This window comes from Odontesthes bonariensis, chromosome 17, assembly GCF_027942865.1.
Source record: "Odontesthes bonariensis isolate fOdoBon6 chromosome 17, fOdoBon6.hap1, whole genome shotgun sequence".
NCBI lineage: Eukaryota > Metazoa > Chordata > Actinopteri > Atheriniformes > Atherinopsidae > Odontesthes > Odontesthes bonariensis.
The window spans coordinates 1,353,830-1,370,134 of NC_134522.1; the positions used below are offsets into that span (position 1 = coordinate 1,353,830).

The 16,305-nt window shown below is 49.6% G+C and overlaps 2 protein-coding genes across 2 annotated transcripts; one reads left to right on the forward strand and one right to left on the reverse strand.

Annotated features, from left to right (window-relative positions):
- Positions 1-262: 262 nt before the first annotated feature.
- Positions 263-12,936, reverse strand: alkbh1 (alkB homolog 1, histone H2A dioxygenase). The gene is made up of 6 exons (XM_075447850.1): positions 12,799-12,936; positions 11,618-11,726; positions 9,533-9,695; positions 8,610-8,700; positions 7,485-7,678; positions 263-1,103 (listed from the first exon to the last, which is right to left on the reverse strand). Exons 1-6 carry the CDS (start codon positions 12,934-12,936, stop codon positions 650-652), a joined length of 1,149 nt encoding a protein of 382 aa, XP_075303965.1. The 3' UTR covers positions 263-649.
- Positions 12,937-13,154: 218 nt separating this feature from the next.
- On the forward strand, positions 13,155-15,856 carry slirp (SRA stem-loop interacting RNA binding protein). Its single transcript, XM_075447747.1, has 4 exons — positions 13,155-13,248; positions 13,726-13,784; positions 14,810-14,917; positions 15,458-15,856. Exons 1-4 carry the CDS (start codon positions 13,179-13,181, stop codon positions 15,524-15,526), a joined length of 306 nt encoding a protein of 101 aa, XP_075303862.1. The 5' UTR covers positions 13,155-13,178; the 3' UTR covers positions 15,527-15,856.
- The last annotated feature ends 449 nt before the right edge of the window (positions 15,857-16,305 follow it).

Genomic DNA, 16,305 nt, shown 5'->3' on the forward strand with positions numbered 1-16,305 from the left:
CTACTCGTGTTGACGTGGGAATCTCGCTTTGTGCAGAATGAGCAGCAGAAACCTTTTTCTTTTGAATATAGAATCAGGCCGACAGCTTTATGACCTTTTATTCTGAATCCAGTTTCCATTCAACGTTAGAAACCAGTTCATCAGAACCTTCAGGATCATGAGCGTCTCTCCACTAAGTTTAAAGTCTTAAAGTCGCCCTGATCGGGTTCCTCCATCACCCGATGACGCCTGAATCACAGACACTCAAACCCACATCACATCATCACTAACAAACAGGTTTTATTGTTACTTTAGGGTCCGTTTCGCTCGCTTTGAGAAGCTCCAATCTCCCCCTGAACTCGTTTTGGAGCAAAGAGGAAACAGTTCTCAGGCTGTGAAGTCCTAAAACATCCCAATATCTGTACAGGGAGGACCAACATCTGTTCAGGGAGGACTAACATCTGTACAGGGAGGACCAACATCTGTACAGGGAGGACCAACATCTGTTCAGGGAGGACCAACATCTGTACAGGGAGGACCAACATCTGTACAGGGAGGACAAACATCTGTACAGGGAGGAGCAACATCTGTACAGGGAGGACCAACATCTGTTCATGGAGGACAAACATCTGTACAGGGAGGAGCAACATCTGTACAGGGAGGACTAACTTCACGTCTCCACAGCATCATCAGAGCCACTGTTCCTCCTCTTCCTCTTCCCAGCGTCGCCCCCTGCTGGTCCATCACGGTACCCGACCGTCGGCCCTCCTTCGGTCCTCAGGAGAGACGGCGGCGGCGTCCCCGGGAGGCTGCGTCCCGGCGCCACCACCTGTCTGACGGTCACGTTCACCCTGGAGCTCTGGATGTACCTGGAGCAAACCGCCCAGTCTGCGTCCGACACCGGCTCCAGCACGCCGCCGCCGCCCTGCTGCAGCGAGGCCGCGCCGAGGTGCTCTAAAACCTCCGCCCGCTCCTGCGGCGCCGGGAGGATGCGCGGGACGGCGTGGTAGAGCAAGCGGCTCGGCCCCGACATCACCATCACGTCCCCGCTGTGCATGAACATGGCGGTGGGGGCGTCCGTTCTGCGGGCGCCGCCCAGCAGGAAGATGGCCGACTGTCCGAAGCTGTCGGAGAAGCAAACAAGGGTCAGGAAGCTGGAAGCTACGCTCTGAGCGGATGGAGACGCTACGCCCTGACCTGATGGAGACGCTACGCTCTGACCTGATGGAGACGCTACGCTCTGACCTGATGGAGACGCTACGCCCTGACCTGATGGAGACGCTACGCCCTGACCTGACGGAGACGCTACGCTCTGACCTGATGGAGACGCTACGCCCTGAGCTGATGGAGACGCTACGCTCTGACCTGATGGAGACGCTACGCTCTGACCTGATGGAGACGCTACGCCCTGACCTGATGGAGACGCTACGCTCTGACCTGATGGAGACGCTGCGTCCTGACCTGACGGAGACGCTACGCTCTGACCTGATGGAGACGCTACGCCCTGAGCTGATGGAGACGCTGCGTCCTGACCTGACGGAGACGCTACGCTCTGACCTGATGGAGACGCTACGCCCTGACCTGATGGAGACGCTACGCCCTGACCTGATGGAGAAGCTACGCTCTGACCTGACGGAGACGCTACGCCCTGACCTGATGGAGACGCTACGCTCTGACCTGATGGAAACGCTACGCCCTGACCTGATGGAGACGCTACGCTCTGACCTGATGGAGACGCTACGCCCTGAGCTGATGGAGAAGCTACGCTCTGACCTGATGGAGACGCTACGCCCTGAGCTGATGGAGAAGCTACGCTCTGACCTGATGGAGACGCTACGCTCTGACCTGATGGAGACGCTACGCCCTGAGCTGATGGAGAAGCTACGCTCTGACCTGATGGAGAAGCTATGCCCTGACCTGACGGAGACGCTACGCTCTGACCTGATGGAGACGCTACGCCCTGAGCTGATGGAGATGCTACGCCCTGACCTGATGGAGACGCTACGCCCTGACCTGATGGAGACGCTACGCTCTGACCTGATGGAGACGCTACGCCCTGACCTGATGGAGACGCTACGCTCTGACCTGATGGAGAAGCTACGCCCTGAGCTGATGGAGATGCTACGCTCTGACCTGATGGAGACGCTACGCCCTGACCTGATGGAGAAGCTACGCTCTGACCTGATGGAGACGCTACGCTCTGACCTGATGGAGACGCTACGCCCTAAGCTGATGGAGACGCTACGCCCTGAGCTGAAGGAGAAGCTACGCTCTGACCTGATGGAGACGCTACGCCCTGAGCTGATGGAGACGCTACACCCTGAGCTGATGGAGACGCTACGCCCTGACCTGATGGAGACGCTAAGCCCTGACCTGATGGAGACGCTACGCTCTGACCTGATGGAGACGCTACGCCCTGACCTGATGGAGACGCTACGCCCTGACGGAGACGCTACACCCTGACCTGATGTAGACGCTACGCCCTGAGCTGATGGAGACGCTACGCCCTGACCTGATGGAGACGCTACGCCCTGAGCTGATGGAGACGCTACGCTCTGACCTGATGTAGACGCTACGCCCTGACCTGATGGAGACGCTACGCTCTGACCTGATGGAGACGCTACGCCCTGACCTGATGGAGACGCTACGCCCTGACGGAGACGCTACGCTCTGACCTGATGGAGACGCTACGCCCTGACCTGATGGAGACGCTACGCCCTGACCTGATGGAGACGCTACGCTCTGACCTGATGTAGACACTACGCCCTGAGCTGATGTAGACGCTACGCCCTGAGCTGATGGAGAAGCTACGCCCTGAGCTGATGTAGACGCTACGCCCTGACCTGATGGAGACGCTACGCTCTGACCTGATGGAGACGCTACGCTCTGACCTGATGGAGACGCTACGCCCTGACCTGATGGAGACGCTACGCTCTGACCTGATGGAGACGCTACGCCCTGAGCTGATGGAGAAGCTACGCTCTGACCTGATGGAGACGCTACGCTCTTACCTGATGGAGATGCTACGCCCTGACCTGATGGAGAAGCTACGCCCTGACCTGATGGAGACGCTACGCCCTGAGCTGATGGAGAAGCTACGCTCTGACCTGATGGAGACGCTACGCCCTGACCTGATGGAGACGCTACGCTCTGACCTGATGGAAAAGCTACGCCCTGAGCTGATGGAGACGCTACGCTCTGACCTGATGGAGACGCTACGCCCTGAGCTGATGGAGAAGCTACGCTCTGACCTGATGGAGACGCTACGCTCTGACCTGATGGAGACGCTACGCCCTGAGCTGATGGAGAAGCTACGCTCTGACCTGATGGAGATGCTACGCCCTGAGCTGATGGAGACGCTACGCCCTGAGCTGAAGGAGAAGCTACGCTCTGACCTGATGGAGACGCTACGCTCTGACCTGATGGAGAAGCTACGCTCTGACCTGATGGAGACGCTACGCTCTGACCTGATGGAGACGCTACGCCCTGAGCTGATGGAGACGCTACACCCTGATGGAGACGCTCTGACCGGATGGAGACGCTACGCCCTGACCTGATGGAGACGCTACGCTCTGACCTGATGGAGACGCTACGCCCTGACGGAGAAGCTACGCTCTGACCTGATGGAGACGCTACGCCCTGAGCTGATGGAGAAGCTACGCCCTGAGCTGATGAGACGCTACGCCCTGACCTGATGGAGACGCTACGCTCTGACCTGATGGAGACGCTCTGACCTGATGGAGACGCTACGCCCTGACCTGATGGAGACGCTACGTCCTGAGCTGATGGAGAAGCTACGCTCTGACCTGATGGAGACGCTCTGACCTGATGGAGACGCTACGCCCTGACCTGATGGAGACGCTACGCCCTGACCTGACGGAGAAGCTACGCTCTGACCTGATGGAGACGCTACGCCCTGACCTGATGGAGAAGCTACGCTCTGACCTGATGGAGACGCTACGCCCTGACCTGATGGAGACGCTACGCTCTGACCTGATGTAGACGCTACGCCCTGAGCTGATGTAGACGCTACGCCCTGACCTGATGGAGACGCTACGCTCTGACCTGATGGAGATGCCCTGACCTGATGGAGACGCTCTGACCTGATGGAGACGCTACGCCCTGACCTGATGGAGAAGCTACGCTCTGACCTGATGGAGACGCTACGCCCTGAGCTGATGGAGAAGCTACGCCCTGAGCTGATGAGACGCTACGCTCTGACCTGATGGAGACGCTACGCCCTGACCTGATGGAGACGCTACGCCCTGACCTGATGGAGACGCTACGTCCTGAGCTGATGGAGAAGCTACGCTCTGACCTGATGGAGACGCTCTGACCTGATGGAGACGCTACGCCCTGACCTGACGGAGAAGCTACGCTCTGACCTGATGGAGACGCTACGCCCTGACCTGATGGAGAAGCTACGCTCTGACCTGATGGAGACGCTACGCCCTGACCTGATGGAGACGCTACGCTCTGACCTGATGGAGACGCTACGCCCTGACCTGATGGAGAAGCTACGCTCTGACCTGACGGAGAAGCTACGCTCTGACCTGATGGAGACGCTACGCTCTGACCTGATGGAGACACTACGCCCTGACCTGATGGAGACGCTACGCTCTGACCTGACGGAGAAGCTACGCTCTGACCTGATGGAGACGCTACGCCCTGACCTGATGGAGAAGCTACGCTCTGACCTGATGGAGAAGCTACGCCCTGACCTGATGGAGACGCTACGCTCTGACCTGATGGAGACGCTCTGACCTGATGGAGACGCTACGTTATGCCCTGATGGAGACGCTACGCCCTGACGGAGACGCTACGCCCTGACCTGATGGAGACGCTACGCCCTGACCTGATGGAGACGCTACGCTCTGACCTGATGGAGACGCTACGCTACGCCCTGATGGAGACGCTACGCCCTGAGCTGATGGAGACGCTACGCCCTGATGGAGACGCTAGGCTCTGACCTGATGGAGACGCTACACCCTGATGGAGACGCTCTGACCTGATGGAGACGCTACGCTCTGACCTGATGGAGATGCTACGCCCTGAGCTGATGGAGACGCTACGCCCTGAGCTGATGGAGACGCTACACCCTGATGGAGACGCTACGCTCTGACCTGATGGAGACGCTCTGACCTGATGGAGACGCTACGCCCTGACCTGATGGAGACGCTACGCCCTGACCTGACGGAGAAGCTACGCTCTGACCTGATGGAGACGCTACGCCCTGACCTGATGGAGAAGCTACGCTCTGACCTGATGGAGACGCTACGCCCTGACCTGATGGAGACGCTACGCTCTGACCTGATGGAGACGCTACGCCCTGACCTGATGGAGAAGCTACGCTCTGACCTGACGGAGAAGCTACGCTCTGACCTGATGGAGACGCTACGCTCTGACCTGATGGAGACGCTACGCCCTGACCTGATGGAGACGCTACGCTCTGACCTGACGGAGACGATACGCTCTGACCTGATGGAGACGCTACGCCCTGACCTGATGGAGAAGCTACGCTCTGACCTGATGGAGAAGCTATGCCCTGACCTGATGGAGACGCTACGCTCTGACCTGATGGAGACGCTCTGACCTGATGGAGACGCTACGTTATGCCCTGATGGAGACGCTACGCCCTGACGGAGACGCTACGCCCTGACCTGATGGAGACGCTACGCCCTGATGGAGACGCTACGCCCTGAGCTGATGGAGACGCTACGCCCTGATGGAGACGCTAGGCTCTGACCTGATGGAGACGCTACACCCTGATGGAGACGCTCTGACCTGATGGAGACGCTACGCTCTGACCTGATGGAGATGCTACGCCCTGAGCTGATGGAGACGCTACGCCCTGAGCTGATGGAGACGCTACACCCTGATGGAGACGCTACGCTCTGACCTGATGGAGACGCTACGCTCTGACCTGATGGAGATGCTACGCCCTGAGCTGATGGAGACGCTACGCCCTGAGCTGATGGAGACGCTACACCCTGATGGAGACGCTACGCTCTGACCTGATGGAGACGCTCTGACCTGATGGAGACGCTACGCCCTGACCTGATGGAGACGCTACGCCCTGACCTGACGGAGAAGCTACGCTCTGACCTGATGGAGACGCTACGCCCTGACCTGATGGAGACGCTCTGACCTGATGGAGACGCTACGCCCTGAACTGATGGAGACGCTACGCCCTGACCTGACGGAGAAGCTACGCTCTGACCTGATGGAGACGCTACGCTCTGACCTGATGGAGACGCTCTGACCTGATGGAGACGCTCTGACCTGATGGAGACGCTACGCCCTGACCTGATGGAGACGCTACGCCCTGACCTGACGGAGAAGCTACGCTCTGACCTGATGGAGACGCTACGCCCTGACCTGATGGAGAAGCTACGCTCTGACCTGATGGAGACGCTACGCCCTGACCTGATGGAGACGCTACGCTCTGACCTGATGGAGACGCTACGCCCTGACCTGATGGAGAAGCTACGCTCTGACCTGACGGAGAAGCTACGCTCTGACCTGATGGAGACGCTACGCTCTGACCTGATGGAGACGCTACGCCCTGACCTGATGGAGACGCTACGCTCTGACCTGACGGAGAAGCTACGCTCTGACCTGATGGAGACGCTACGCCCTGACCTGATGGAGAAGCTACGCTCTGACCTGATGGAGAAGCTACGCCCTGACCTGATGGAGACGCTCTGACCTGATGGAGAAGCTACGCCCTGACCTGATGGAGACGCTCTGACCTGATGGAGACGCTACGCCCTGACGGAGACGCTACGCCCTGACCTGATGGAGACGCTCTGACCTGATGGAGAAGCTACGCCCTGACCTGATGGAGACGCTCTGACCTGATGGAGACGCTACGCCCTGACGGAGACGCTACGCCCTGACGGAGACGCTACGCCCTGACCTGATGGAGACGCTACGCCCTGACCTGATGGAGACGCTACGCCCTGATGGAGACGCTACGCTACGCCCTGATGGAGACGCTACGCCCTGAGCTGATGGAGACGCTACGCCCTGATGGAGACGCTACGCTCTGACCTGATGGAGACGCTACACCCTGATGGAGACGCTCTGACCTGATGGAGACGCTACGCCCTGAGCTGATGGAGACGCTACGCCCTGATGGAGACGCTACGCTCTGACCTGATGGAGACGCTACACCCTGATGGAGACGCTCTGACCTGATGGAGACGCTACGCTCTGACCTGATGGAGACGCTACGCCCTGAGCTGATGGAGACGCTACACCCTGATGGAGACGCTCTGACCTGATGGAGACGCTACGCTCTGACCTGATGGAGACGCTACGCCCTGAGCTGATGGAGACGCTACACCCTGATGGAGACGCTCTGACCTGATGGAGACGCGACGCCCTGACCTGATGGAGACGCTACGCCCTGACCTGATGGAGACGCTACGCCCTGAGCTGATGGAGACGCTACGCCCTGACGGAGACGCTACGCCCTGATGGAGCACAAAGCAGCTCCGCACCTGAACGACAGCAGAGGCCGGGTGCGATCCAACTCCGACTCGTCCACGTGGATCCCCAGAGACGAGTCCGGTCGGTAGAAGTTGAGGATCGCAGCTTCGGAGCTGAACTCCGGGAAGCCGCAGGCGGCGCTGATCTGCACGGACAGCGAGTGGAGATCCGCCGGGAACGGAGTGTGACTGTTGGCCGAGTAAGTCTGAGAAGGGAAGAACGGAAGGTAAAGTTTGGGCCTGTTGCACAAGACCAACAGTGTTGCAACACGCTGTGGAAACCTAGGAAACAATTCTCTTTCAACACCTTTTCAGAAACAAATGAGCAGAGAGCCAGAGAAGCCGGAATAACCCCGAGGGGGCAGGGACTGAAAACAGGGTGAAGAAACAAGATGTCCGCCACCGTCCAATAAAACCATTAAACATGCGGGATCAATAAACCCTGAAAGGAGGTTTTTTTTTTTTTGTTAAATTTAGACTTAATTGTTTTTATCCAGATATTTCACATTGATTAAAAATAGTGTGAAGTATTAAGGAAGAATATACAGCCAACAGCAGGCAGATGAAGATGTATTCACTAATATTCACTGAAATTCACAAAAAAAAAATTCACGGATGTTCATGCCGTCCGTGCACTGCACAGCTTCCCATCATTTCAGAGCCAACGTTGGCTAAATGTGTTTAAAACGCAGAAATCCCTCTGACTCTGAAGCTGGAAGCTTTTTATTTATTTGGTTTATTTAAGCAGGAAATGGATCCCAGCGCCAGGTTTAACCCCTCGCCTGGTTTCAGTCTGAGTCGGAGGCTGACGGAGAGGACGGTCTGAAGGCGTCAGACTGCTGGTATGAACGGGTTAACGCATTGAATGTGCAGCTTTTTAAAGAAGTGGGAGGCCGTCCAGTGTTTGCTGCCTCTTCATGAGATCCCAGACCGACTCGGTGGTGTTGAAACTCTGACGAAAGGCCCATTTTTCTCTGTTGCTAAAGATGATTCTGCCTGTGTGTTTGTGCTGGTTATCGAGCTGCAGACTGAACCTGGAACCCGATCAGACACTGAAGGGATTCAGTGATGGATGATCTACATTCTTTGCTGTGTTACAATCCAAACAGATGTACTCAACATCTGCACAGAGCCCACCTTGGTGTCCCAGTTGTAGTGATACCCCAGAGTGACCCAGCGCAGCTTCTCCAGCAGAGTCTTGGGTTGTCTCTTTCCGGAGGAAGGAGAACTGTGGAGGAGACCAAAGAGAGGGCATTTTAGGAGGCCATTTTACCCCCAAAACATGCCAACAGTGGGGTGGAAGGACTTCTGCTTCCCTATGGCTCCCCCTGCTGGTTGGAAGTGAGATCAGCCACGTTTATTTCCAAAGATATAGGCTGTGTTCGAAACCGCATACTGCATACTACATACTACATACTGCATACTGCATACTCATCGATCAGACAGTATGCAGAGCGTTTACCCACAATGCATTTGGCTCCTGCCCGAGCCGAAATCAGCCGGCCTGAAGCTGATTTCTCTTAAGCTCTAAACTCTGTAAACTTTAGCAACATTTGAAACATTTTCAGGAGAGAAAGTAGTCGTTTAGATCCCCAACGTGTTGAAAACCTGACAAAATACCGGCTGTTTACAATTTTGTTCCCACGAATTCGGCGCTACTAAAGCTAGCCGCAGTGAGCTAACGCACTTCCTGTTATTTTCACAAAATAAAATACCCGTTGCCTTTTATCATAGGGAAAGCCATTACCATACAATTGGTGCTTTTGTTTTGAAAACAGGAAGTGAACCTACCCTCGTTGTAGCTAGCTTGAAACTGCCGTTTTGACAGGAAATGACGATCGGCGACGTTACGTTGCATTTTGGGTAGTTTGAGTATGAGTAGTAACCTCATGATGCATACCCAACATTTAGGAGAATCTAGCATGCATCCGGGAACTTCTCGCTAACTAAAACTCGCATACTAACTCAGAAAGTTAGTAGGAGTAGTAGGAGAAGTATGTGACACCCTCAGGTGGTTCGATTTTAGACGCATTGGGCCTTAAAGGGGAACCAGGTTTTACCCGAGCTCGTGCGCGCTCCTGCCCCAGATGTCCTGGGTGTCGGCGGGACACATGTGCATGTCCAGGTTGCAGATGTTCGGCTTCTGAGGGTAAGTCTTCAAACACTGTCTGACCCAAAAGGCTTGGGAGCCCCGCAGGAACGGATTGGAGATAAAGATGAACCCTAAAAAAACACACATTAATGTCGTTTACTGAGGAACAGAGCAAAGTTCCTCCATTCTTTACGCATTTCTATGAAAACAGGAACGACCTTCAGAAGCTTTAAAGATTATAGAATAGGGGTGGGCGAAAAAAATCGATTCATGTACATATCGCGATTTCTTTATGGGATGATTTTAAAAATCGATTTTTCTCCCCTGAATCGATTATATTACGTCATATCCGTGCCCACTCAAAACTTTATCAATTCATTACATTAAGGCGCCGTTTACACATACCCAGGTATTTTGAAAAACGCATATTTTCTAACCTTCGTTTTAAAAAAAAAAACCGTGCACACAGCCCCGTTTTTAAAAAAAACACGTCTACATTAATCCGGAAAAATACGCTATCAGGAGCTGTTAAATTACGCCAAGCCTGACGGTGGCAGTGTTAGAACAATGAGAATTCCACACAAGCCAATCAGAAGCCTAATAGAGAACCGCTGACAGGCAACTTTCTTCACAACATCAACAGAAGCGCGCATGTGAGTACTCTCACCCTGGATGTGCGGGCGTAGCAGTTCTGCTAGGGAAAGGAGTGAAAATCGTGACATCCTGAAATTTTCCCTCCATTCCTCCGGGACAACAAAGCCATTTTCAAAATTTTCCCACCATAAAGCAGTCCGTCCGGGTCTAATCCAGAATCGCCATCGCTGGCGGTGGTATGGCCGGGCTCTGTCTGCCAACAGAAGCTCCGCAATTGTTGCCCTCCGCGCCGTAATGCGCCTTTGTTGTTCAATACTTTGTAGGAGTGTAATTTTCAAAATCACACAAGCGAGTATAGCTCTCAACAAAATAAATGCTGCTAGTACCTCCATGCTTGCCAGATAAACAATGAATGGCGTTATCCTGCCACTATGGTGGATACGGGCGGGGCTCTGCACTATGACGACAACTCCGCATTCCATTCTGAAAACTCCGTTTTCGTCTTTCAACCAGTTTACACACAACCGCTAAACGGAGTTTTTAAAAAATCTCCACTTTTGCCGGAGTTTTTTTTTAGCTTCGTTTTCGGAGGAAAAAACTCCGTTTGTGTGTAAACGAAAGGCACAAACGAAGGGAAAGGTCTTCGTTTATCAAAATACCCGGGTATGTGTAAACGGCACCTAAGTTATGTTAAAACTAGCCCACATTTGTGCTGTGTGGACATTTCAATTCATTTTGTAACTGTAAACTTTAAAAAATGCTGTTCATGATAAGTACCTCTTTTTGTCTCAGTTGAAATAAATGTCATCGTGTTTATGGGAATGATGATTCAACTTGTTCGTTTTTTAAGGAGGAAGAAAATTGCAATTACACTGGAAAAAAATCAAAGTCTTACTAAGTATATTTGTCTCATTTCTAGTCCAAATATCTCATTACACTTAATATAAGACACAACTGCCTAACAAGCACCATTTCAGCCAGATATAGGGACTTGTTTGAAGACAATACATCTGGAATATCTTGTTAAATGAAAAAGTCTTGAAAACAAATTGTTTTGAGTCACATATCATATGAAACAAGCTTTTTTTTACATTTGAAGAGGTTTTTAAGCTAATTTCAAGATCACTTTTATCTCAAAAGTCCTAAATATCACATCTTATTTCAAGAAATCTGGACAAGCCGATTTTCACTAGTTCCATTGGCAGATTTTTTTGCTTATTTCAAGCAAAAACGTCTTTTATTTGTTGTTTTTTTACTTATTTTTGGAGGGGCATTTTTTCCTGTGTACTGATTATTTCGAATCGCAATTATCAAGAATCGTGATACAAATCGAATCGTGACCAAAGCATATCGTCCCACCCCTATTAATGAAAGTGTGAAAGAAACGAGGGCTGGATCAGGAGCATGACGCTCTGAATACATCCGTCTTTCTGTCAGAGGAAATATTAAACCCACTCACCTGGGTATCCCTGCAGGCCGAAGGCCCGCCAGTCCCTGACGGGCTTCAGTCCGACCCCGGCAGCCGCCTCGTCGCTCACCGCAGCAGGATCCAGTTCAGCTGGAAAAATCTTTCACACGCAGACATCCATCACTGATAGGAATGATGCAGCTGTGACATAATCAACTGGCTGTAAATAAGGAGCCGAACTCATGCGTAGAAATGTGCACGTGCAGGGCTCAGATTGGTGTTAAAAACAAAAGGATTGTCAGGATTATAGATCTTATCTTAGATTACAGATTCATTATAGATGAATAAAGTATTTTTTAGTTCTGGGCAACGATTAAAATGTTTAATCTAATTAATCTCATGATTTCCCTGATTAATCACGATTGATCGCATTTGTACGCAGAATCCAAAAATGAATCCAAAAGTAGTGTATAGCTTTTAGCATTTAGCTTTATTTTCACCGAAAATTATTATCGTTATTATTATTATCATCATTATTATTATTACATTACGGTCATTCTGCAGATGCTTTTATCCAAAGCGACTTACAATCAGTGTGTTCCACATCGGTAGGCAAAAGAACTTCAGCTCACAAGAAATCATAAGTGCATTTCCTTCCAAAACCAAACAGCTAAGAGCATAACTAGTGCTAGAGTAAGTGCGGTAAGTTAGGTACCGAGACAGCTGGGAAGACAATTTAGGAAACAAATAAGTGCGTAAGGAACTAGGACGAAACAGGTGATGTCCTAAGAGGGCGGATCAGGGTAGTGTTTCCTGAAGAGGTGGGTTTTCAGCCTGCGGCTATTATCATCATTATCATTATTATTATTATCATCATCATTATTATTATTATTATCAATCTTCTTCTTCTTATTATTATTATCATTATTATCATTATTGTCATCATCATTATTATTATTATTATTATCATTATTATTATTATTATTATTATCATCATTATCATTATTGTCATCATTATCATTATTATCATTATTGTCATCATTATCATTAATATTATTATTATTATTATTATTATTATTATAGCTCGTGAAACGCGGATCAGTAACTGTGGAAAAGCTTTTGGTGCCCCCGGTGGTCATCGGTGGTATTGTAGTTTGAGGCAGCGTTTCAGCTCTCATTTAAACCCGTTTTGTTCATCATATCAGTCTCCTCCGCAGCTTGACCCCTCTCACCTTGTCTCCCGGTACTCCGCGGCAGAAGTCGGTAACGTCCCTGAGGTCGGGCGGAGGCTCCCTCCTCTTGTAGAACTTGAATATTTTCCTGAAGGCGTCTTCTCCACTCTCCACCACGGAGGCCGCCATCTTGGCCATGACGTCACTGACCTTTAAACTGCAGCTACTTCCTGTTTAAAAAATTATTTTCCCGAGTAAGTTTACAAAACACGAGCAGCTGAAATTAAAAAAACAAACATTTTAAAAACAAGCACCTAAAACGAGGCTCTATATATAATATATTATATATATTAATATTTACATTACATCGTTTATCAGGCTTACGTATACACCATCACGTGACCCGCGTCATAGGTCAGAGGGCGAGTGAAGGACGAAACATGGCGGCGTCGTCGTCTAAGAAAGTGCTGGAGGTTTTCGTGTCTAAAATCCCGTGGACCGTGGCCAGCAGTGAGTCTGTTTTCAGCCTTTAATGAGTCTTTCTGTTTAGTTTTACCACCGGAACGTGATTCTGCCGCAAATGTCTCGAAGTTTCCTGTTTTTATTCGTCACGTAACACGATGTGAGGAGACACGCGTGACGTGAAAACATCAATACAGGCTGCATTTGTGCTTTTAATGTCCCTTCACCAGAGTTAGTTAAGTTCTGAGCAGCTTTAAAGTGAATATCTGCAGATGTTTCCATGGTAACAGCATGGTAACTACTTTTAGACGTGATAACGTTCATTATTTTGGGATTAGGATTTTTTTAAAAACTGAATTTCATGTATTAATTTGACTCTTTTGGTAACTGAAAACAGTTTTTTTTCTGTTATATTTCCTGATAACCCGTAGCATTCAAACCAATATGCTGTTTGTGTTCATCATGTAGAACTCCTGTTAGTTTCTGCTATTCAAGCCATAAACTCGGTTTGTGTTTGTTTTTCAGGGGAGATGAAGGAGTACTTCACACAGTTCGGCCCAGTGAAGAAGTGTCTTCTGCCATTTGTAAGTTTCACTCGTGTTAAAGAGATCAGACGTCGGCCAAAGTGCTCCCGTTCTTCTTCTTCTAATGTTTGGAAACCAGCAGCAGAAGCAGCAGAACACAGAGATTAGCCTCCTTATTCTGACCATTAATCCAGAAACTAGTCTTTGTCAATTATTTCAGACAGAATTCATCAAATTTTGTGGAATTTTGAGTAAAGCTGCTTTGTACAAAGTTGACAAACAGCCTCACATTTGTTGGTTTTTATATGATTTCTGGTTTATCTGTTCATGGAGCCTCTGGTTCGAAGCCCGAACAGCCTAAAGCTGTGTTCGAAACCGCATACTTCTCCTACTATTCCTACTAACTTTCTGAGTTAGTATGCGAGTTTGAGTAAGCAGAAGTTCCCGGATGCATACTAGATTCTCCTAAATGTTGGGTATGCATCATGAGGTTACTACTCATACTCAAACTACCCAAGATGCAACGTAACGTGACGTCGCCGATCGTCATTTCCTGTCAAAACGGCAGTTTCAAGCTAGCTACAACGAGGGTAGGTTCACTTCCTGTTTTCAAAACAAAAGCACCAATTGTATGGTAATGGCTTTCCCTATGATAAAAGGCAACGGGTATTTTATTTTGTGAAAATAACCGGAAGTGCGTTAGCTCACTGCGGCTAGCTTCAGTAGCGCCGAATTCATGGGAACAAAATTGTAAACAGCCGGTATTTTGTCCGGTTTTCAACACGTTGGGGATCTAAACGACTACTTTCTCTCCTGAAAATGTTTCAAATGTTGCTAAAGTTTACAGAGTTTAGAGCTTAAGGGAAATCAGCTTCAGGCCGGCTGATTTCAGCTCGGGCAGGAGCGAAATGCATTGTGGGTAAATGCTCTGCATACTGTCTGATCGATGAGTATGGAAGTATATAGTATGCAGTATGTAGTAGGGAAGTATGCGGTTTCGAACACAGCCTAGTTCTGACTGAAGGAGTGGCGTTCAGAAGGACTGATGCTGTGAGCTGACTCTGTGCTGAATGTGTGTGAAACAGGACAAGGAGACGGGCTTCCACCGAGGCTTCTGCTGGGTCGGGTTCTCCACAGAAGAAGGACTGAACAACGCTCTCCAGAAGGACCCGCATGTTCTGGAGGGAGCCAAGGTAAAACTGTCCGTTAGATTATTTTAACCTCCTGGAAGAGAAGCGGCAGTCGGCTGTTTCACTGTGTAACATTTTTCTTTCTTTAATCCAGTTCAGTAAAACATGCTGCTTTAACACGGCCAAACGGTTTAGTCTTTGATTTACAGCTCCCCATATATTCCCCATGCGTTCCCCATATTGTTTAAATTGTTCACCTTTAAGCTTAAATTTTGTCTTAAAACAAACCAAAACTGTACTCACTTGTAAAAATGTGAGAGTGAAGGAATGAGATGAAAGTTTGAACTGCACTGTTGTATTTATAGATTAATGTTCTTATGTAAATTAATGTCTATTTTAGGTCTTGTGTCAGCATAGAAAAGCCTAACCAGGGACGGGAGTTGTAAATTAGCACTTGTTGCTATACTCTGTATGCATCACACCAGCTACAAGCTTTGATTTGTAACCATGTCTGATTGTATTTTCCCTGTCAAATAAACGACTAAATAAAAATAAAATATGTTCTCATGTTCTTCATGTGTTCCTCATGTTCTCTGCTTTCAGCTCCAGGTTCAGAGGAACAGACGCCCATTTGCAGGACAGAAGCCCAACAAAGAAGGCGAGTCAGACTGAAGCTGCTGGTTCTGCTGGTTCTGCTGGTTCTGCTGGTTCTGCTGGTTCTGCTGGTTCTGCTGGTTCTGCTGGTTCTGCTGGGTGGAAGGACAGACTGACTCTGCTTTGCTTATACCAGCGGACCAACGTTTGTTGTGTACATATCTGCTCTGAAGAGTTTCAGTGAATTTGGGATTGAGCCTCATTGTCGGTCATCGTTTTAATGTTTTGTCCAGTAATGAAATCTTTATTTATTACCAGTTACACATCAATACTGCAAGTAAATTCCAGCTTGTAAGTTTGTGAAAACTTCCATGAAAAGATTTCAGCCAATAAAGATGTTGAATACGGTTTGTGGCTTCTCTTCACGTCATGTTTGAGTCACCATTTATATCTGCTTGTACACAGAAGAAGAGTAATTTTTCCCACCATAAAAGACCCGTAGAGGAAGAGTTCCGAAGCTGAAGAAGAAGAAGAAAGTGGAGGAAACAGCGGTTTTAGATGCAGTTTTTATGAAAAGTTTGAGGATCATACTTATTAAATAATGTGAAAACAGTCAAAGATGCTTGAATCAACCTCATGAAAAGTTAGAAAACATGATGAAAAGTTAGAAAACACAAATAAACGTTGGGTGTGAGCGGCTGCTTCTGGATGGAGACAGAAAGCTTTTTTTTTTATGGTCATAATGTCGACTCAATCCCACCCTGTGGGTTGTTATAGTTGGTGATGAAACAAGGTAATTGTCTTGTGTTATAATATTTTGAAATGATGTTAACTAACGAAGTAAACCAGTATTTATT